This window comes from Lepidochelys olivacea (genome assembly GCF_965140295.1).
Source record: "Lepidochelys olivacea isolate rLepOli2 genome assembly, chromosome: 11".
Classification (NCBI taxonomy): Eukaryota; Metazoa; Chordata; order Testudines; family Cheloniidae; genus Lepidochelys; species Lepidochelys olivacea.
Genome location: NC_140421.1, coordinates 44,675,484 through 44,697,332, shown reverse-complemented (window position 1 = coordinate 44,697,332; position 21,849 = coordinate 44,675,484). Strand labels below are relative to the sequence as shown.

The 21,849-nt window shown below is 41.6% G+C and overlaps 1 protein-coding gene across 1 annotated transcript in view; it reads left to right on the top strand.

Annotated features, from left to right (window-relative positions):
- Nucleotides 1-21,362, top strand: part of PDE11A (phosphodiesterase 11A) — a 216,051-nt gene extending 194,689 nt beyond the window's left edge. Inside the window, exons 18-20 of the mRNA XM_084643060.1 lie at nucleotides 1,692-1,762; nucleotides 5,526-5,609; nucleotides 21,115-21,362. Of these exons, the coding sequence (XP_084499186.1) occupies nucleotides 1,692-1,762; nucleotides 5,526-5,609; nucleotides 21,115-21,273 (314 nt within the window). The 3' untranslated portion in view covers nucleotides 21,274-21,362. The remainder of the gene's footprint in view (nucleotides 1-1,691; nucleotides 1,763-5,525; nucleotides 5,610-21,114) is intronic.
- Nucleotides 21,363-21,849: the final 487 nt, after the last annotated feature.

Here is a 21,849-nt window from a genome sequence, read left to right as displayed (position 1 = left end):
GACTTCCAAATGCTGCAGCTGAACCTTCCCTTGTGACCTAACATATTTTGTATTAAAAATCCAGTCTAGGAGCATTAAAGGCATCATCTGGTTGAGTTTTTCAAGATAAAAGTAAATACACACACTAATGAGGCCACAGAATGGGGAAATCTGTTGACCCTAAACCTCACCTGGAGGAGGAGTCGTCCTGAGAAGGGAGAGAGGTGGACAAAAATACATAAGTGGAAGGGATTTACAGAATAAGTGCAAAGGACAAACACTCCAAAAGATTAGGAGAGGGACAAGACATACAAAAGGAGACAGAGATAGAATATTGAAGAGAGCAGGAGGAAAGGAGACAAGTACATATTGATTATTCATATAGAAGATACTTGGAAAGCCCTTAATTGCAGTTTGGAATAATTTAACAGCCTATGCACGGTGTATAAATCCATGATTTTATTGACACGATGGGGCTCCATATAGAAAAAGTCATTCCAAACTGTGCAATAAGATTCTGCAGGTAATTATTCTTAACTTAGCTGAAGATTTTAAATCATTTTATAATTTCAGTTCACATGCTTTCAATTGTGACTCATTTTTAAGTTGTAGCAAATTTAAGATCTGATGATTGTTGATAGCCTGTACAAGTGACTGCATAAGCAATCTTGCATTTCAATGTTAGACCAGGAAATTTAGAGTTATTCTGAGGTGCAAATTCTATCCTTAGTTCACCCTTTTGTGCCTTGGTATTGCATATGAAATGGTTTCTTATCAGTGTACCTCAGAAAAAAAAGTAAGTAGCGCAACAGGAGGAGTTAAGAACAGAAGGTCAGCCTGAGTTTCTACGCTTTTTGTTATTTAGAAACATACCTTTATCTCAATAGCTACATATTTTTGGCTGTGCATGACAGCAAGTGCATTTAGTTAAAGCTGCTGTTTATACTAAAGTCACTTGCTGTCTGGGCTTTACTGGTTTCTTTAGGCTTCCAGTGTTTTCAAAAATAATCTTGTTTTGAATACTGCATTCTTCCAAGTAACGCATACCATTGTCAGAAATGAAGGCAGCTTCATGGAGTCTGGCAAAAAGAGTATAATACCGTTCCAAAAGTCAATGCCACCATTCTTACATTTAATCAAATGACAATTTTAATCTGTGTTCATATTTAGATGCTACAGTAATTAGAGTGGCATAGGATATGTATAGTACAGAAAAACAAAACTGGGTGAAGAAAGTCTTAGGGTTTCACATTAAGTTTAGCTAACCCAGAATTTACCGATGAGCTTTGTTTCTCTAACCACTCAAGAGTTTTCAGAGGCAGTCGTGCCAGCACCCAGAGTGCTCATGTACACTTCACAAAGTCTTTCTACAAAGATAGTTCCACGTGGGCATATAAAATTTATAACCATCTATTCTATTCTCAGATGCATAAATTACATGCTGTTCCAGTTTGACTGATCATTGACAGGCATCAAAAAGGAAATCAGAATGTGTTTTTGGAACATGACTACAGAGATATAGATATGAATATACCTGCAGTGTCCCATGCCTGAGACCTAACCTCAACAACGTAGTTAAACATTGCCTTACTGTAAACACATGAATGAGACTACCAAGGAATTTATAATTAGGGGCTATAAGCAATAAATCTGTGATTCTTACAAATAGCTAACATGAACCTTAATCTTTAGTGTGATTATATTTTAGGCAGCTGAATTGGTAACCAGCGAGTTCTTTGAACAAGGAGACAGAGAGAGATCTGAACTCAAACTCACTCCTTCAGTAAGTTTATCATTACTTTTAAACTAGCTACCTGTGTGCGGAGGAGGAAAATTGTTTTCTGGTAACTGCTTTAATTCAGAGAAGCAAGTGGGTTTCATGAGAAGAAATACATAAGAGATATGGACAGACTACCACTGGAATCTGGCAGTGATATTTAGGGCCTGATCCAAAGTCCATTGAAATTAATGGAAAGATACCTCCCAGTTACTTCAGTAGGCTTTGAATCAAGCCCTTACTCACTATGTGCTGTACATATCCCAAGGTTTAGATGGTCAACTCATTTTACAACAGCACTGAGTACAATATTCAAGATGCAATATTCACACCAGAAGTCACATTACTAGAAAGCATAATTACTTCATTTGTGTTACAGTGTGACATTTCTGACATCAGTATTGTGTGATGTATCCTGTACCCTTTGAGGAATCGTTTCTGTATGCCTACAAGTAACATTACCACCATCATTGTAGGGTTATTTGGGATGGTCTCTACATCATATACAAATCTAGATAAGACACATGAAAAGGTATAAAGTGCCAAAGGAAACTGCAAAGAGGAAGAGTGACCAAAAAACCCACCCTATTAAATATTTGCAGTGGGAGATGCAAAGAGAGGACCTTCCCACTTAAGTATCTCGAAAGCAGACTCATGCTGGGGGGGAGGCAGAGAAAGAGACAGACAGACAGGAGTTCTAAGCTCTAAGGAGTTCAAGTTGAAGCCATTCAAGAATATAAAAACAGAGATTGGACATCTTAATCTGCATATAATTCTGCATACAGCTGATACTTCAAGAAAATGGTCCAACCTACTCATACGAGTTGTCACTTTGATGCTGCTATGTGGTAAGTACTCACTGGGCTAGATCCTCAGCTTGTATAAATCAGCATAGCTCTACTGAGGTCAATAGAGTTGCAGCAATTTACACCAGTTGAGGATCTGACTCAGTGACTTTTGATCACTGTGAGCTGATTCAGCATGGTTTACATCTTTGTACATTAAGCTAGAGGATCCTGAGAAGATAATGAATTTCTCTCCTGTAGTAGTTCTCTGCGTACACCTTCCCAAGTACATAAGTACAAAGGTAGCTCTGGTACAGTAGATTATCAGTTAATCAGCCATAGCAATAACAATGCTAGTGCCTTGGACCAAATCTAGCCTGAAATAACAAAGTACCATTCCATATCATACGTATTTAGTGCATTTCACAGAATACATCCAGAAGTGAAAGCGTGCTCCTCACACTAATGAAGTCCCACTGTAACAGAAAATAAATTTTACTTTTAAAACACATTTTACTATCTTCAAATAGCAGGGAATTCTAATGCCTTGGAGCATTTCATGCAAATACCCTAGCATCAGCAATATTAAAAATGAATCCAGGCCATATCAGGAAATGTGCATTTTGGTCATAAAATGGACATGGAGACTACTTAATATAGTAGAACCCACCTCGCTGAAGTAGCAGGGCAGGGTGTATGAACAGGGTGCTGGGACCATGTGCACGTATGTATACCTTAGCAGAGCTCCTGAGGGCTCTGGAAAAGCTGTATGCAGCAGCTTTAGAAAGAGGGGAAGGGGGATATGCTATTGTGCATGTCCTCGGGGCTTTCTTCCCAACACAGGGAAGGCACTGAGGCTGTGGTGCCTACTCCAGCCAGTAAGATGGAGTAGTGCCTACAATATGGGTCCACTCCTGCTCTAAGGCCTGGAAGAAAAATTCTACCCCTCCTCTTTCCCCCATGGCATTCTCAGTGTCAAGACAAGTTACTTGGGCTGGGGATGGGTTGAGCCGATGTGAACTAATCAGAGTTGATTAAAAACAGAATGAAAATGAAAAAAACAATAATGTAGTTAAATAAAACCCTGATGTTAAATAAAAGTACAGGCTTATTTTTAAAAATAAACCTATTTAAAACAGTCTATATTAAAGGCCAAACTTACTGCTTCTATTAAAGAAACCAGGTGGGGGAGGTAATATCTAACGACGTATGCTAAACTATCTGTTCAATCTTGTATTTAACTTTGACACTCTTAGTGCCTTTCCTAGACCTGAAGAGCTCTGTGTAGCTTCTCACCAATAGAAGTCTGTCTAATAAAATCTATTACCTCACCCACGGTATGTCTCTGATATCTTGGGACCAACATGGCTACAACTCTGCAAACATCTATTAAAGTCATTTAAATTAAATACAAACAATATTAAGTAGTACATGCATGCTGCCAACTTTCTTTAAAAATCAAACCATTCGTCTGGTGGAAATCACTGGCTAGGGACCTAAAACCAAAGTTTGTTGAATTGCTAAACCAACTTTTGATAGCAGTAGCCTCTTCTGCCAGTGCAGAGAGAGCAGATACTTTCTTCAGTTCAGTTTGTTCAACAAATTCAGTCCCATAACTAGTTCATTCAAAGTTAAGAAATCAACTGGGAGTTGAAGGGGTCGGGGGAGGGAAGCTTGTTTTACTCTTCCAATTTATTAATAAAAAACTAGGTGTGAGGATAGAGGAGTTCTAAAGTCTTAAACCATATGATGACCAGAAATAATCACATCAATTCATTAACTACACACAATACATCCTTTGTTTAAGGAAACAGTTTTAAATGCAAAACATGTTTTGATCATTTTTTTCTTTTCTTGTGTATCCAGCACTTAAGGTAGGTTTGTTCAATTAAAAAACAAACTGCTGGTTTTGTGGATTTTTAATTGCATTTGAATTTCCATCCAAGTAGAGCTTGACACAAATCACAAGTAAAATTTTAATCTGGTAAATGAGAAATGCATCATTCACCATTTTCTAATATAATAAAAATGTAGAAATTAAGCAATGAATAAGTTTAAATTAAGGTATATAATTGCTTTAATAAGTATATATACTGTATCATCCTCATGAGCAAAAAGATGCACCAAATTTAGTGTGAAGGCTATATTTAGCTGTAAATCAATGAGCTTTAATTATCAACTAATATCAACCAACCTCTCTTTAGGAAAAGAGCCAAAAAGTACAAATGCAGGACAATTAAAATCAATGATTTAAATCAAGGTTACCTCCTTGCTGATTTAAATCATGATTAAAAATTTGTGTTTTAATCAGGTTTGATTTAAATCAGTCCTCCTTAGAACTAATTATGGAGTATACAAAGTGTAAAGTCTGAGGGATAAGGGCCAAAATCAGAGTGTTACAATTTGAATAATGGGAGTTCCTAAAAAGCTACAGTAGCAGTAACCGAAATGTTTAACGATTCAGCCATAACACAGGTCACCTAAAAGAAATAAACATGTGGATACTGCTAGTGAATCTAGAGAAGTTGATTGATCAGGAAGACAAAGTGGTATCCTGTGACTGTCCAAACAAGATAATTTTCTTGCAGTAAGCTTACAAAACAGACTACATGGAAAAAAGAATGGGATTTTCAGAAATACCTACATTACTTAAGAGTCCAGGTTAAAATTTTCAAAATCCCACAAAAAATTCTACTCTCTCTCTTCTTTAAGTGAGCTTTTGGGATCCCATCTTCGGTTTCCACTAGGATACTATTAGATAAACAGTCACATTCAACTTACAAATTTCATAAACAGAGCTGAAAATAAAAACAGTTGATTTTTCATCCTAGACAAAGGGCTAGGAAGACTGTAAACACTGATTTTTGTAATGAATTGTTCAGTTTGTAACAGTTTGACCATAGTTCCAAAGTGCTGGATAAAGCACCTGTAAAATATGCTAGCGTAATAAAGAAAAAAACACTTTTCCCCCTGTCTCCATTCAGGCTATTTTTGATCGGAACAGGAAAGATGAACTACCCAGGTTGCAGTTGGAATGGATTGATAGCATCTGCATGCCTCTATATCAGGTACTTTTTTACTTCTGCAATTGTAGAGTCAGAACACTGGTCCTGCATCTCCAAGAGGGAGAGGTAGATTATATAACAGCCTTAGAAGCGGTCTGAATCTTTAAATCACTGCACTTATTCATGAAACGCCTTTAACTTGCTTCCTTCAACTTTACTCAAAATTCTCAGCTGAAAACAGAAAACTTTAGAATTTACTGAAGAAAAGATTAGATGATTGTTGTAAATATAATTTCTCTTTAAATTCAAAAGCTTCAAGGGCAAGGATCTTCTTCATCGTTCTGCCTGACATATATGAGAACATCAACATTGTAACAGGGCTATCCTGTGCAAAATGGTTTATTCAATGGATAATTCTGGCTCGGCATTGCATATAGGCCCAGACCTGAACAGCTGTGGCTCAAGGGAAAGCACACGGCTCTAGTTCTGGCTGTTCTTCAAGCTCAGAGTGTGTGACAGAAGCTTTGGAGGGGCATTCCAGGCCAGGGCCTCTGATGTCACTGGAGATACGGTCCTTATTTCAGCAAGTATGTTGTCTGATCCACAATGTGCTCCTACGGTCAGGCACCCAGAGATTACTTGAGTTCCTGGTACAAATCAGGTGCTTATAAAATGTCTATGTTAGGGGCTGCACAGGAGCAGAATCTTCCAGTTTAATCCAGACATTTAAAGCCAGTACGTTATCTCTACTTGCACGCAGAGGTACAAGCAAGCCTTGCCTATACATGACACTTCATAAACAGTAAATGGGCTAGAACCGATCCAGAATTTGGCCTGCATGGAACATACAATTCACTATTTTAGTTCTGTTTTTAATACAAGGCACAGCTATGCAACAATGGCTAAAGATGGACAGTAATGCTTTTAACAATCTCAACCACAAGTCACCGAGTCAACACCTTTGACACCTCTTTGTCAGCCAAACTCAGCACCAAACCCTTCACTTGGTCTCAGGCTAGCCTCCCATGGAAGTCAGAGGGGATTTTGCCTGAATAGTTTTCTGGATTTGGCCATCAATGCACAAAATATGGGGAACAGATACATTCAAAAATTAATATCCAATGAGGCATTAAAGAGGACGTACTGTATGTTACCAGAATGCCAACTATTCACTTTGAAATCTGTGTGAGAGTTGTGATCTCCTCCTGCACAGCCTTGTGCTCCCAGAATTCCCTGTGACTTCAACAGGCACTTGAGCGTACACAGAATGAAGGATGGGCGTTTAATAGCTTTTCCAGTCTGTTTACACAAACTCCATTGCTTGGACATGTAATTGTGCGATTTAGCTCTTATACATAAGAAAAATACTGTTTTAGGAATTTGTCTTCTTATTTTGGGCCACATGTCACTAGTAGCTGCTAAAGTGGAGGGGAAAAGTGGAGGCACATGAGCAGGCAGCTTCCAAATAAGTGAAAAATGGGCATTAACAAAACAGTCTTTACAATTAGTAATCCAACCTTTATATAAAGATAAGTAAGGGGGGAAAACAGACATGGAAAGAAAACTTATTTTTTGTTAGTCTTATTTTCCCAAACATGACAACCTCATTAGGAATCCAAGTTCTTATGCCAGAAGTCATGATTTATTTGTGACAGTGTCTTTAATCAGAAAGAGTACAATAAGGCAGGGTGGGCAGAGAATCAAAGCAGCCTCTGTGTGAGTAGACTAGATCTGAACACTAAAGCACTGGTTAGTTAGCTCCATCCTAGCAGGAGATCTGTGGGGAATATATTCACATCTGATTCCCCTGTTTTCTGCTGTCTTTGCATCATGCTGTGCAGCTATTAGCCTGCTGCTCAACAACTTAAAAAAAGAGACACCATCAAACCTTGAAGTCATTGCAGCACCAGCCTTAGGGGTAAACAGAAAACTGGATGTCACAGGATCACACTGTGTGAGCTACCCTCTTGAATATAAAGCCAAGTTTTAATTTCCATATCCAACTTAATCAAACCTCAATATACTCATTGCATCAATGATGCACAGAGGCACTGTAAATTCTCTGTTTACAGATAGTAAGAAACCTTTTTTAGGGCTGGCACTATATGCACTACAAATATTTCAAGTTCAGGGGTTTTACCTCTTCCGTATAAATTTCTCTTTTAATTTTAACCTTTGTAACAAATTGTACGTATCATGGGATACAATGGCCCCATTTATAGATAGACTTGTGAATGAAGCATGAAGAGATGGAGTATTGGTGGACAATAAGAATTAGCAAAACCTGAGCAATGCTTATATAATGCACTGGTATATAGTTTAGAAGTTAATGGTTTGAATAAGTGTAGAATTTTATATCTAGTATTGCCATTTTTGTACATTAATCCAAACAGTAATCAAGGATATATGCATGTAGCCATTTCCCCACTGAAGTCAGAGGAGAGTTTACCTTTAGTAAGACCTGCAGTAAAAGTCCTGCAAGTCATGCTGATAAACTTCAGATAAATGTAATAATGCTACTGTACGTTCCTCCAAAGCTTCAGTTAAAGGAAACCAAGATGAGAAAGAAAAAGCAGAAACAGACACTTTCAAAGTCTAAATCTGAAGTGTTTTCGTATCAATTATTAAAAATGTAAACAGACAAGCCCACTCACCAGGTCTAGCTCCTGCTAATGTAGCCCTCCCCCTTGATCCTTAGGCTGCTCTAAACTATTATGGTGGCTAGGGCCATCCCTAATGGATCAATTCACTAGTCAAGGGTTGCTGGAGTGCAGTGCATTTTCAGCTCTGTTCCCTATCTGCCCAGTAATGCCACCTATACTGTTGCACTGCAGAGGCCAGTTTCAGTCACCTATAAGTGTTTTTCTTGTGAGGGTTTTGTTCGCTGCCTTTGACTTTCCCATGATCCAAGAGATCAAAGACGAGGAGTAATCCACCTAAATGAACTACTGCAAAAGGTGTGTAAAACTGCAGTTAGCTATGACCTCTCATAATAGGTTCCATAGAGATTAATTACTTTTTTGCCCTAAATACATTGGTTGTTTCCGGGGAAGGGAGATTACTGGAGCCAGTGGGTGAGGAAGCTAAAATTGAAATAATACTTGGAACTTCATTTAGCAAGGCCTTAACCCATATGAATCAATTTCTCCTGCAGTGAGCTCGATTTCAATCAAATATCTGTTGTTTGATAAGAATTTATAACATGTGTGGTTACATAATGACAGAACATAAATCCGAAGTGTTCTGGTATATCATTTTCCAAAACTTTAAATGAGAAACTAGAAGTCTACCATATAGGTGTTCTCAATTTAGATGCTTAAGAGTATTATATTAATTACTCAGGCTGTTTGGACCTGTCATTAGTTAAATATCTCCATTCAGTGGAAAAGACTGATGGCTGTTTTTATTGGGGACAGGGACTGTTTTTTAGGACTTTCAGAAATAGTGTGCAATTTTGCATTCTTAATTTGTGATTGTGGATCAAGTGAGGTGTATGTGTACCCATATTGGCACTGAGATACATAACTGAATATGCAAACATCAAAGTTGTTTATGCCAATAAGGCACACAACCACACTAACATTTTTGCACATGCAGTTGTGCATGTACATTTTTTAAAACTAAGACCTTAGTGTTATATCCTACCAGGCGCCTAGTTTAATAATACAAAGAAAAACTAACAAGTTCAAATTTGCCTTTAGAAAGCATAAAAAAAATCAAAATATTTCAAAGTTGGTTATATGGGCATTTTTAAAATTTTTTGGTTATTTGGTTTAATTGTTAGCCAGTGTTGTTTTAAGTTCTAAAACATACACAAGATTTGAAACTTTCCAATTCCAATGCTTGTAGTGATCAGACGTTTATTATGCTTTAATGCCCAATGTTTGTTCTTCATTAAGAATTATCATGGGAAGCACTCAAATAGAAAAATAGGTGATCAAACTTAGTAGCTTAATTCGTTAGTCTCTAAGGTGCCACAAGTACTCCTTTTCTTTTAGCTTAATTTAGTAATTCCAAAAACTTGGCTTGAAATATTCTACAAGGAAAAAGCTTCCTGATACAGGCTCAGTATCGAGTATAAATAAAGTAGTATTACCTCCACTGTTCTGGCTAGGACATACTCTTCAGAAGAGGAGAGAAACAGATCTGTCTAAAGCAGAAAAATCTGGGGCATCACACTGAACATAAAGTCACTGGGTATGCTAACTGTTAGATGCACTTGGGGTGCAGTTTTACAGTTCCAGTAGATATTGGACACACATGTACACAGTTTTCCCTGTAACAAGAATTATTCAGCATTTGTGAAGCATTTAAGACAGATTAATTTGCATTTCACAGATCTTGAGGCACTCAAAGCCTCCATGCAAGTGGTGTTCATGTTTCAACAGCACAAGGATCCTCTTCTAGATGGCAGTTGCATTGTGCATGCACCTAGGGCAGGGTTGATCTCAAAGGTTTGATTTCCCTAACTAAGACTAGATTACAGTCGTCTATATGAGGCTCAGATATAGAAAAATATAAATCTGATCAGATATCTTCACAAACATTAAAGATTTGGCTTCAAACAAAAGATGCTAACAGAAATACTCCTGCTTCTGATTGCACTGTTGGACTGAGACAGTAACATCATGAATAGCAAGGCCTAAGGTCAAACTCTGCTTCTGTGTGTATAAATACTTAGTCAGGTAGTCGGTGACAAAGTGACAGTAGCTATTTTACATTTAAGGGAGATGTCTTTGTGGAAGATGAAGTCCACATCTGCGTGTTTCTCCTTCGGCACCATGGATGGCTGCTTATTTCAGTTTTAGTCAAGACTCTTTTGGGTGCCAGAAGCTGCAAAGTTTAATGCTCAATAGAAATTAATTTCTACAGCTCCATGGAAAAAGTTTGTGTGTGTTGGGGTGGGGGGCGGGGAAATCTGTCTGTTCCATCACCAAACATTTTCAGTGTTTTAGACTTCATGTTGAGGGACAATAGGAGTCCCTGCTTCTTTATCATACAGTATTCTTCACACACCAAGGAAGAAATCAGTTTGCTTCCTCCATATACTTTGAAATCCCTATATTGCTAATCCTCATTAAACAGCAGATCATATCTGACCCTGTAATTACATTGTCTATGGAGTGATATCTATAAAATTATGTCACTGCTACAATCCTCTGACTTATTCAATTCATATCAAAAGTGGATCAAAGGCAAAGGCTTCTAGCAGTAGTAATGCTTCGATGACCCACAGGGAGAACAGACAGAAATCTCAAAAGATCACAGCACTGTAGAGGGGAGGACTCACCGCTACAGCACCCCCTCACAGCTGGGTCCGGCATAGCAGGTCTGTCCTGTGTTGCACCATCTGGTCTGTGGCTTCTTTTGATGTGGCCCTCCAGTCAAGTCACTTTAAAAAATCTCTCTCCTTTTAGGATAATAGAAACAAGTGTCCAATCTCTCCATCTGAGCCTAGTGGCCCAGTCATCCTTTTACTCAGGGCTCTCACAAGTCTGTATCCCTTTTTGTCAGGAGATTTATGCCATCTTCCACGGTGGCTGGTAAGGGAACACAGACCCACCCTCTACATGGGATTCCAGTCCAGAGACCCTAAGACAGGCAGTCAAGGTTCACTCTACCGGACTTCTTCCTACCCAGCCTTGCCACTTATCCCGCAAAAGCTTTCCTTTTCCCTACAGGTCTCTTTACTCCCTATTAAAGTGACTACAGAGGTTCTCCCTGTAGCCCCCTTCTGGTCTAACCTTCCTCTGTCTATCCAGCCCCTCCCCAGCTGGGTTTCATCATTAATTAGGCCAACCACAGCCTCCAGATGCAAGCAGCATTGGCCTCCCTATCCCATGTTCACCTTTTCATCACCTGTGTGGGGTTAGGCATCCCATCATAGGCAATCACTTTGTTAAATTACTTGGACCAAAAGTTTAAGTTACTATTATAAATATAAGGGGGTGCAGAGTGACCTTTCGCTATTCCATTAGAGCGAGACAAAATAAAGAGAGTTTGGCTCATATTCACAAAAGGTACTTAGACACTTAAATCCCAGTTTTAGGTATGCTAAGTGGCTGCTGCATTGGGTCCCATTGAAGCAGCAGCACTTACAACTTTTAGCCCAGTGGTCAGAACACTCACCTGTGCTGAAGGAGGCCTGGGTTTGTTTCACCCCTTCTGCCTGAGTGGAACAAAGGATTTGAACAGGGGTCTCCCACCTCTCAGGAGAGTGCTCTAACCACTGGATAAAGTTATAATGTTGGCATAGGTACTTGCACACCCCCATATATGCTGCATTGGGGGGACATGTGGGGTCAGAGAGCCTGCTGGCTGGGGAGGTGGCAGCAGCCTGGCCCCTCCAATCCTCACCAAGGCCTGGCTGCTGGGAACAGGCAGAGGGCCCCCGGTCCCCAGCACCTGTCCAGCTTCCTCAGATCCTGTCCACAGCAGCTGGGCCCAGGTGGGGAGCAGAGGGGACGGGCCACCATCACCTTCCCAGCTAGGCCCTTTCTCAGCAGCTACCAAACCGCAGAGGCAGCCACCCATAGCAGACGTGAGAAACAGCTGCTTCCCATCCCCTCTGCTCCCTGCCTGGGCTCAGCTGCCAGGGAAAGCAGCCGAGCGAGCCAGAATCGTGTCAGGGAAGACGAAGCGGGAGAAAGACAGAGCCCTTCCTCGCCGCAGATAACTCTGCTGGGGTGAGGAGAGCTCGGTGGTCCCCGGGCTGGGAGCAGGGTTGGGGGTCATTGGAGAAGGCACCAGGAGCAGGTTCCCTGGCCCTGCTCAGCTGGAAGTAGAGGCATTGCCCATATCCCATGCCTCCCCTGCTGAAGTGTCCACAAGCTCGAAGGAGACACTGGTGCTGTGAGTCTCCCCGGGGCTGGGCTGGGCCCAGAGGCACATGCTCCCCACTCCTGTGCCCCAGCTCCCTATGAGCCGGCGGGATTGGCTGCCCTGGCCCAAGGAGGTGGGGCTGGAAGTTCCTCCCACAAGCAACACTGTGGGGCTGTCATGTGCTCTCCCCTTTTACATTGTGTGTCCCCCAGTATTAGCAGGCAGGAGTTATCTATGCCCATCCCATTAACTCCTCTGGCAGTTGTGTGTGGATTGAGGCAGGCACCTAACACCTTCTCACAAGAAATGACTTAGGCACCTAAGTCACCTGGCTCCCAGAGAGGGGTTCCTAGCTGTGGACTGCTAGCAGAGATAAGCACCTCCCTCAGCACCTATATATGAGAAGAGCAGGGCTTATGGCGCACACACACTCACCCTTATCAGCGTCACTCATGGGCTCGTTTAGGTGGCTCCTTGCCTAGCACGTTGGCTTTTATGGATCACATTCTGAGCTGCCGATCTGTCCCCGCACATTGTACAGGGAGCCTCGACACCTAACTCAGGCTTTGTGGATTGCACTGTTGTTCCTGTGATTTTTCTAGGTACCCAGAAATTAGACATTGCAACTTACGAGTCCCTTTGTAGATCTAGGCCTTTGTGCCCTTCACAGGAAGGGAAGCTTAAGGATCACAGACATGGTGCTAAATCCTGACTCAGCCTTTACTCAGCTACAATGCCCATTGAATTCAGTGAAAGTTTTGACGGGGGAAAAAAATGAGTTCAGGATTTGGATATCTCCTTCCAAAGTGTGCTTCTGTCTAGAATTTATTGTATGGGATGGTTTAAAAGAAGCTTACAAACATAGGGCCCAGCCTTGAATTCCTTACTAAGGTAAAATCTAAAAGCTGGTTATATGCAGCCAAAACTGTGTTCATGAACATACATTTAAGTTCCAACCAGCTTTTTGGTTGAAATCATGTTTCTGTCTCTTATATTCATGTCTCATGAACATGTGTGTGTGTGTGTGTGTGTGTGTGTGAAGGGTTTTTTGTTTGTATGAATGTTTCTTTGTACCCCTACCCACATTTGCTAGTGACCAAGGCTATTTGTACATAAAGAAGAGTGCTCACCATTTTTGTTGTTTTTTTTTTCCTACTTAAAAAGGTTCAATCATCCAATTAGTGAGGAAAAACACTCTCATGTGACTTAGTCAGTCAGGTAAACCTCACAAATAATGATAGCGAATAGGCTACAGTCACAGTTTGGGAATAATCCATTGCCTGAAATGTGCTCACAAATTTTTTAAAAGCAAATGAATGAATGAAAATCAAAATCTGTTTGTAAACAGAAAAAGGGCTAGATCCTTCAGAAAATGTATTCAAATGAATCATTTGATCAACGCTGGCCAATTTTCATTGAACTAAGTTTTACCTAAGTACAGGCTTCTGAACTGGATTATTCCCTAGTGAAGGCAGAAAAGGATATCTTTCTAAAACTTCTGATAGGTGCTACAGAATACCACAGAAAACCAGGTATTTGGAAACATTCATTTGTGACAGTTAAGTTGAGGACTGACACAGATGATTAAGGTATATAGTCTCAGTATGCAGTATGTGACACACTATAGACAAGGTCTGGCATAGATGGTGGCAGATTAAGTGACCGTTTCATTTTCTGCTGCAAAAGTTGACATCCATGGGGCACGACTGCTAAAACCTTTCAAGGCAGAGCAGCAGCTGCAGCAATGTCTGCTATGCTCACAGAAAAGTCTGCCTTAGGAAAAACTAGATCTGGCTAATTACACTAGGTGGCTGTGCCAGAGGGTTTAGTAGCTAGGGATCAAGTTGTGGGTAGGGGCTTCCACAGGGAAAGGGGCAACTGGAAAGGGGGCTTCTGTGGTCCTTAAACAGGAGCAGAAGTACATGGTCAGCCTCAGAGTGTTTTTGTTGGAGAAGTTGCCTAAGAATATTTCTACCAGCGACAAACTCAAACCAGTCCAGTATCTCTTGAATTTTCAGGACGCCCATCTGATTTTTAAGGCGCTTGTCCATTTTCCAAGTTCTAGTAGTGGAATGGACATTGTTGGAGTATCTTCCCAACCTCATTCTCCTAAGCTAAGAATAAGATGTTTATTTCTACTGTTTCAATTCTGGTGGATAGAAAAGAGGTGAAGGAGTGCAGTTCAGGTTCAACATGGAACACTACAGATGGGAAACCAGAAAAAAAATCAAAGGAATAAGTTGACTGTGAACAATGACTATGGGAAGTATGGTGCTAGAGGCACAATTTTTGAAGGGTCTGGTGAAGAAGAGTTGCCTGCCCAACACTGTATCCATCTACACTGTTATGCATCAATTGTGGTGTCTAAGAATCCACAAATGTTTTTTACAACTGACACAAAAAGATTTCAGTGTCTCCTTCTGACTTTCCTTCCCCCGGTCTCTTAGGTGGTATTTTGTTGTAAATATGTGATTTTAATGGGGTTATTGAAGGACAACTAGATCAAAGAAGTGGCATGTTACACTATCAGTGGCAGTGTAAGAATACGCAAGCTTTCCCAGACTATCTGGAGGAGGGAGAGACAGTACACTCAGCCCTTCGAGGGACGGAGTGCTTCATGTTGCTCCTTAAGCAACCATATAGCCAATAGGGCAGTATTATTGACAGGCCACAAAGGAACCCCATCCAGTCCTCTGCTGAAATGACAAGTCAACAGCTGCTTTTGAGAGAAGGACTGAATAGGTGAAAGAGTATTGGGTGAAATACTAGTCCCAATGAAGTCACTGGGAGATCTGCCATTGACTTCAGTGGAGCCAGATTTCACACATTGAGTTCAGAGGTGTTTCAACATCACCTAAAAAAAAGGTGGTGAACTATTTGTGCAATTACACAATTTTCAAATAAAAAGATGACAGAATTAGCTGGCCACTACAAGGAAAAGGAATGAGTGGTGAATGAAGATGCATATTCAGAGCAGGGGAAATGGATTGAAAAGTTGGCAAATAAGGTAGAAAAGACAACCAACAGAGTGAGTACAGCAGATCTGAAAGAAGATAAATGGATAATTTAACAGCCATTCAGTTTTCAAGAAAGACAAAGAACAAACTATATTGCATCAGAAAAGGACTCAAAATGATGATGGATGAAACACTTTTAAGCGTTGAACACAACAGAATCACAGTTACCTGCAGAATTCCCAGCTGAGGATAAATGTAAAGACCTAAATAAGGATATGACACTGATATGGATTAACGAGTTTTTCAAAATCTATTTAACGGCAAGGCAGAAGGCATTGATCACTCCTCAAAACAAATGTTGAAAGGAAAGGGGTAGAGTAATCTCATATTTTGCACAAACTGTTAAAATATGTGGGATCAAGAGCAAAACCAGGAATTGCAGAACCAAATAAAACATTACATTGGCATTTATGAAACAGTAAGTCACCTTCTCATGGAAAAAGGAATATACTGATTCCTTGGTTTTATTAAGTTATTATGAACAGATGGACTATCAGTTTGCCTAGAAACTGTAGCAGCACGTCAGTTGAGCTATTTCAATAGATTTCCAATCTCTGTTACATTTCTTCCCTTTGACAAGAAGAACAATTTTAACTCTGATCAGAGCACACTTTGCTACAAAGCACTTACATGTATAATATACTTTTTCTTTATTATAGCATATGGGTCATTTTTATCAATAAAAAGAAGTTTGTTTTATGAATCCACTCAGCCATAACTTTATTAGAAATAGATATTGCTGCATTATTTTTGGTAATGTACAGAACGTTTTGCTATCACCCGAAGGAAACTTTAATAACTGTTCAGTTCAAAGGATGTTGAATATATTTTGTGTGCCAGATCACTACTCCTCAGTTTGCTCCTCCTGCATCATTGGGGGTCACTACATCCAGGTGGATTCATTCCCTAGTGAGGGCAGGCACTGTTTTCTTCACCATGCTCCTTTGGAAATTTCTTTGGAGAGCAGCTGTAAATGATATTGGTAGGCTTCAGAAAACTGCACTGGCAGAAGTCTCAAAGGAACACAATGATTAAGTGCATCTTCTAGCTGCCCTAGCCACACATCTTCCCAGCCAGGACTTTGGGGGCCGTGCTTGTCCCTTGTGGGCTACCCATCATGGGGAGAGCACAGTCTTTTTCTACACCTGTAGCCTCCTCTTGTGGTGCACTTAACTGTTTTGGATCTGACAACAGAAGCTGAAACAAAGCAAAGTTCTCACACAACTCCATAAAGAGGCTTCTGGAAGCTATTCAAGCTGTTATCCTTCATCTTCTGTAGCAAGGCTCCAGAAAACAGACTTCTTTTAGCAAGAGAGTTTTGTTTTTCAGTACTAGCCTGTATGCAGAGATAGCAAACCAAAGGATGATTTTGGTTTTGCAGAACATCTTCTGTCAGTCTAAAGCTGTGGGTGGCTCAGCTGTAGGTCCCATTTTCCTCTGACCTCAAAATAGTCAGAGTTTTGGATAAATGGTTCACCTTTGGCCCATGTATTCTTCTCTTATGAAAGCCACATCAGCAAAACTCAGGGTCCAGTTCAGCTCTGTTGTGACACCATCAACTTTAGTGGAGCATCACATACTTATACCTCATCTGAATTTCTCTCTATGGCTTCCTGGTCGCTAACTCTCCCTTCCAAAATCAGGAAGTTCCTACACAATAAAAATGAGTAATTAGAAATCAGTGGATTCCAAAGCAGAGTAAACATTGTTTTATTTTGAGCATGTCAGAATTTTATACGTCTCAATTTTTGTGGTCTTATTGCATAGCTTGCTTTATAAATATTAGACCTGCAGTCATACTTCCTTGGGCTGCAATCTTGTCAAAGCTGATACATTAAACAAGGTCGGAACTGGTCAATATTTGGATAGGAGCCTCCAATGAAAATCCTAGGACCTGCAGAAAATGGTATTTATGATTCAGTAGGTGCCATTCTTTCCCTGACTCAATTTGGCTTTGGGTGAGATGCTGAGTTTGATTTACACAGCATATTGGATTACCCGAGATAGGTCTTCTCTCCCAAGCCACACTGCTCTGGGGACCCTTAAGGAAACAGTCCTCCTGAGATTTAAGCTGTCTGGGAGCTGTTAGCTAAGTGCTCTTAGCAGAGGCTCCTCAACTCTGGAACCTACCTCACTGGTCTGACAGAGCTAATTTATTAACTGTTGGAGTGCAGGGCAAGACCCTGTCTCTTTCCATAGGCTTATGCCTGCACCAATTGGATGTAGGGCTCCAGTAGGGCTTATGCTTAGTTGGGTGAATGTATTTTTCCTTTGCAAGCTGTGTTTTATTAAATAATGTCCATGTGCCAGGAATTCATGTCTGGAGTTTTAGTAGTAAAGGACACAAACAATTCAATAAGTTCTTTTAGCATCAAATTCGATGATAGAAAACTCAGCACCCTTTCTGGTAACTTTCAGAGTAACAGCCGTGTTAGTCTGTATTCGCAAAAAGAAAAGGAGTACTTGTGGCACCTTAGAGACTAACCAATTTATTTGAGCATGAGCTTTCGTGAGCTACAGCTCACTTCATCGGATGCATACTGTGGAAACTGCAGAAGACATTATATATACACAGAGACCATGAAACAATACCTCCTCCCACCCCACTGTCCTGCTGGTAATAGCTTACCTAAAGTGATCATCCAGTTAGGCCATTTCCAGCACAAATCCAGGTTTTCTCACCCTCCGCCCCCAACCCAACACAAACTCACTCTCCTGCTGGTAATAGCCCATCCAAAGTGACCACTCTCTTCACAATGTGTATGATAATCAAGGTGGGCCATTTCCTGCACAAATCCAGGTTCTCTCACCCCCCTCCAAAAACCACACACACAAACTCACTCTCCTGCTGGTAATAGCTCATCCAAAGTGACCATCAAGGTGGACCATTTCCAGCACAAATCCAGGTTTTCTCACCCCCCCACCCCCATACACACACAAACTCACTCTCCTGCTGGTAATAGCTCATCCAAAGTGACCACTCTCCCTACAATGTGCATGGTAATCAAGGTGGGCCAAATCCAGGCTTTCTCACCCCCCACCCCCGGAAACACACACACACACACACAAACTCACTCTCCTGCTGGCAATAGCTCATCCAAACTGACCACTCTCCAAGTTTAAATCCAAGTTTAACCAGAACGTCGGGGGGGGGGGGGGGGGACAAGGGGAAATAGGCTACCTTGCATAATGACTTAGCCACTCCCAGTCTCTATTTAAGCCTAAATTAATAGTATCCAATTTGCAAATGAATTCCAATTCAGCAGTTTCTCGCTGGAGTCTGGATTTGAAGTTTTTTTGTTGTAAGATAGCGACCTTCATGTCTGTGATTGCGTGACCAGAGAGATTGAAGTGTTCTCCGACTGGTTTATGAATGTTATAATTCTTGACATCTGAATATTTGTTTTTATTTTTTTGTGTCCATTTATTCTTTTACGTAGAGATTGTCTAGTTTGACCAATGTACATGGCAGAGGGGCTTTATTCTTTATTATTCATTCTTTATTTGACTATGTGCAGCTTACGTGAGTGTTATCTGAACTTCTAAACTGAGCTGAGCGGTGATGCGGCTCCAGCCTTGGAAAGCACATGCAGGTGCTGATAGTTGCTGACTGCAATGGATTGCTTACACACATAAGGTGAAATCTAAGCTTCACCATTATCAAGGGGATCAGAGGCTCGTTCATGTGAAACCCATGAACTCTTTAACTTTGTGCAGCTTGTCATTTAACTAATAGGCCTCCTGTTCATAGATACCAGTGACCAAGGGACTGATCCTGCAACCCTTACCCTTCTGAGTAGCCCCAGCAATATCAATGGCATGACCCACAGGAGTAAAGGAAGTCTAAACTATTTGTGTTGCCAACTTGCATGATATTACTCTGTTTCTCATGCTATCTGGTGTTTTACTTAGAGCCCCAGCTGCTGGAGACAAGTGATTATGTGAGACTCTTGGCTTTCATTTCAAACAAAAAGTCAGGGTGAGATTCTATGCTGAACTTCTAAGGGTATGGCTCTAGCCCAGGAACAGGCAAACTTTTTGGCCAGAAGGCCATATCTAGATATGGAAATTGTATGGCGGGCCATGAATGGTCACAAAATTGGGGGTTGGGATGCAGGAGGGGGTGAGGGCTCCAGCTGGGGGTGCGGGCTCTGGGGTGGGGCCAGAAATGAGTTCAGGGTGCAGGAGGGGGCTCCAAGCTGGGGCAGGATGTTTGGGTGTGGGGGGGATGACGGCTCTGTCTGGGGGCTTTGGGGTAGGGCTGGGGATGAGGAGTTTGGGTGTGGAAGGATGCTCTGGGCTGAGACCGAGGGGTTCAGAGGGCAGGAGGGAATCAGGGCTGGGCAGAAGGTTGGGGCACAGGAGGAGGTCAGAGGTGCAGGCTCCGGGTGGCGCTTACCTCAAGCAGCTCCCAGAATCAGCAACATTCCCCCCTCCGGCTCCTATGTGAAAGCACAGCCAGGCTACTCAGAGCACTTCCCTGTCCACAGGCGCCGCCCCTGCAGCTCCCATTGGCCGCAGCTCCCAGCCAGTGGGAGCTGTGGGGGCGGTGCGTGGGGCATGGGAGTGTGCAGAACCCCCTGACTCTCCCTATGCATAGGAGCCAGAGGGGAAATATGCCTCTGCTTCTGGGAGCCCCGTGGAGCGGGGCAAGCTCCCAACCCTGCTCCCAAGCTGGAGCAGGGCAAGCCCCAGACCCCATTCCCTGGTGGGAGCTCGAAGGCTGAATTAAAATGTCTGATGGGCTGGATGCGGCCCGTAGTTTGCCCATCCCTCCTCTAGCCCCTGGAGCACCCCAGGATCAGTAGGGTGCACACAAACCATTCCTTTGATCTGTGAGCCACTTACAGTATGACTAACCAGCAAAAAAGGTGTGTTCTTACCCCAGGGTAGCTAACCCACATTCTCTAACCCAGGTTTAAATAGCAGTAAAGGCACAGGAACTTGACTTTTTACTCCTGTTAGCAATTTGAGTTCAACCCCAGGCTCTCCTACAGGCTTTAACTAGAGCTGCTAAACCCAGTTAAAAGCCAAGTGGCCAAGTCTTCACTGCTATTTTAACCAGTTAGCTAACCCAAGTTAAGAACATACCCTAAGTGACTCAGCACAGAACTCACAGCTCCAGGAACTGCAGATGCCCCCTTCTGATCCTGGGCTGCCCCAGGGTCTGGAGAGGCCTTTAGCAGCCTTCCCAAGTTACTCTACAGGTCACATTGCTGTCTGGCATCTCCACAGCACTGCATGCTGCGGCCCTGCTCCCAACACATACCCCTACATACACCTGGGAATTGTGAAAGGGTCCTTGAGAGAAAGTCTTACGCCTGTCTGCCCCAGTGCCTACACTGGAAACCATTTTCCTTATCTGCATACAGGGCTTTTCGAGCCTTTGTACTGGGTAAAGTAGCAGTAGAAAGAGGCTGGAGTTGGGGTGAGGATGTCACCCTAAGTCTCTAGCCCTCATGACTGTGGAGAGAAGTTTGAAAATGTAACCTGACTACAGCCTGAAAGCTCAAACCCAGAAGACAAATAAAAAGAACCTAAAATGTATTGTTTTAAAATGTCTTGATTTTTAAGCCAATCTCATGATTTTTGAATGTTTGGGGTTATCAATACTGGTGCAGCCAGCTGGTTCCCTTCATCCAGTTGTTCCCTGTGTGTTGGATCAGAGGATCAGAAATATTGTCAGTATTTATTTGTTTGTCTCTCTTCCTTTTTTAATCTTTCTCCAGTCTCTAGTGAAGATGAATGTGAAACTGAAGCCCATGTTGGACTCTGTGGCAGTAAACAGGGGTAAATGGGAGGAGCTGGACCAGAAAACACTTCTCTCCCAGACAGCACCCTCCTCCTCATCTTCCAGCTTTACTTTGTCTCTTGAAGACATACATTAAGCCTGCGAATGTCAGCTGCTGTTGTGATAACAGCTGTCTGAAAGGCAGAGTTGTAAGCTTAGTTGCATCATTTTAAAAAAAATGCTTCTACAGACCTGATTAATTGATTGGATATAATTTTGCTGGCCATGGCTTTTATGTAGGAGTTCAGTTGGTCTGAAAAGAAGGCCTGTAATAAGATGATGCTGATATCTGAAGTCACATGGAAGATACAGCACAAGAAGCAGTCATTCAGCTCTACCACATTTCAACTGCTGCTGTAATAAAAACCAAAACACACACACAACACCAGACTACAGACTGAAATACAAGAACTTCAGCTTAATAAAATAAATAAATACAGAGCAGACTTGGAATGCACATTTATCAATGCATATGCAAGGAGCTGCAGGAAAACAGAACAGTGTGCATTTCCTTTTTGTTCTGGATCTTTTCAGTATTTGTTATGAACCAGTTATGCCTGCTTTTGTAATGTCTCTCTCATTCTTCCTTCCTCTTTTATGCTTGAGTGTTCTGAAAAGCCTGCTTTGTATTCTACAGAAGTATTTTTTTACAACAAAGCTTCTTAGTGATTGA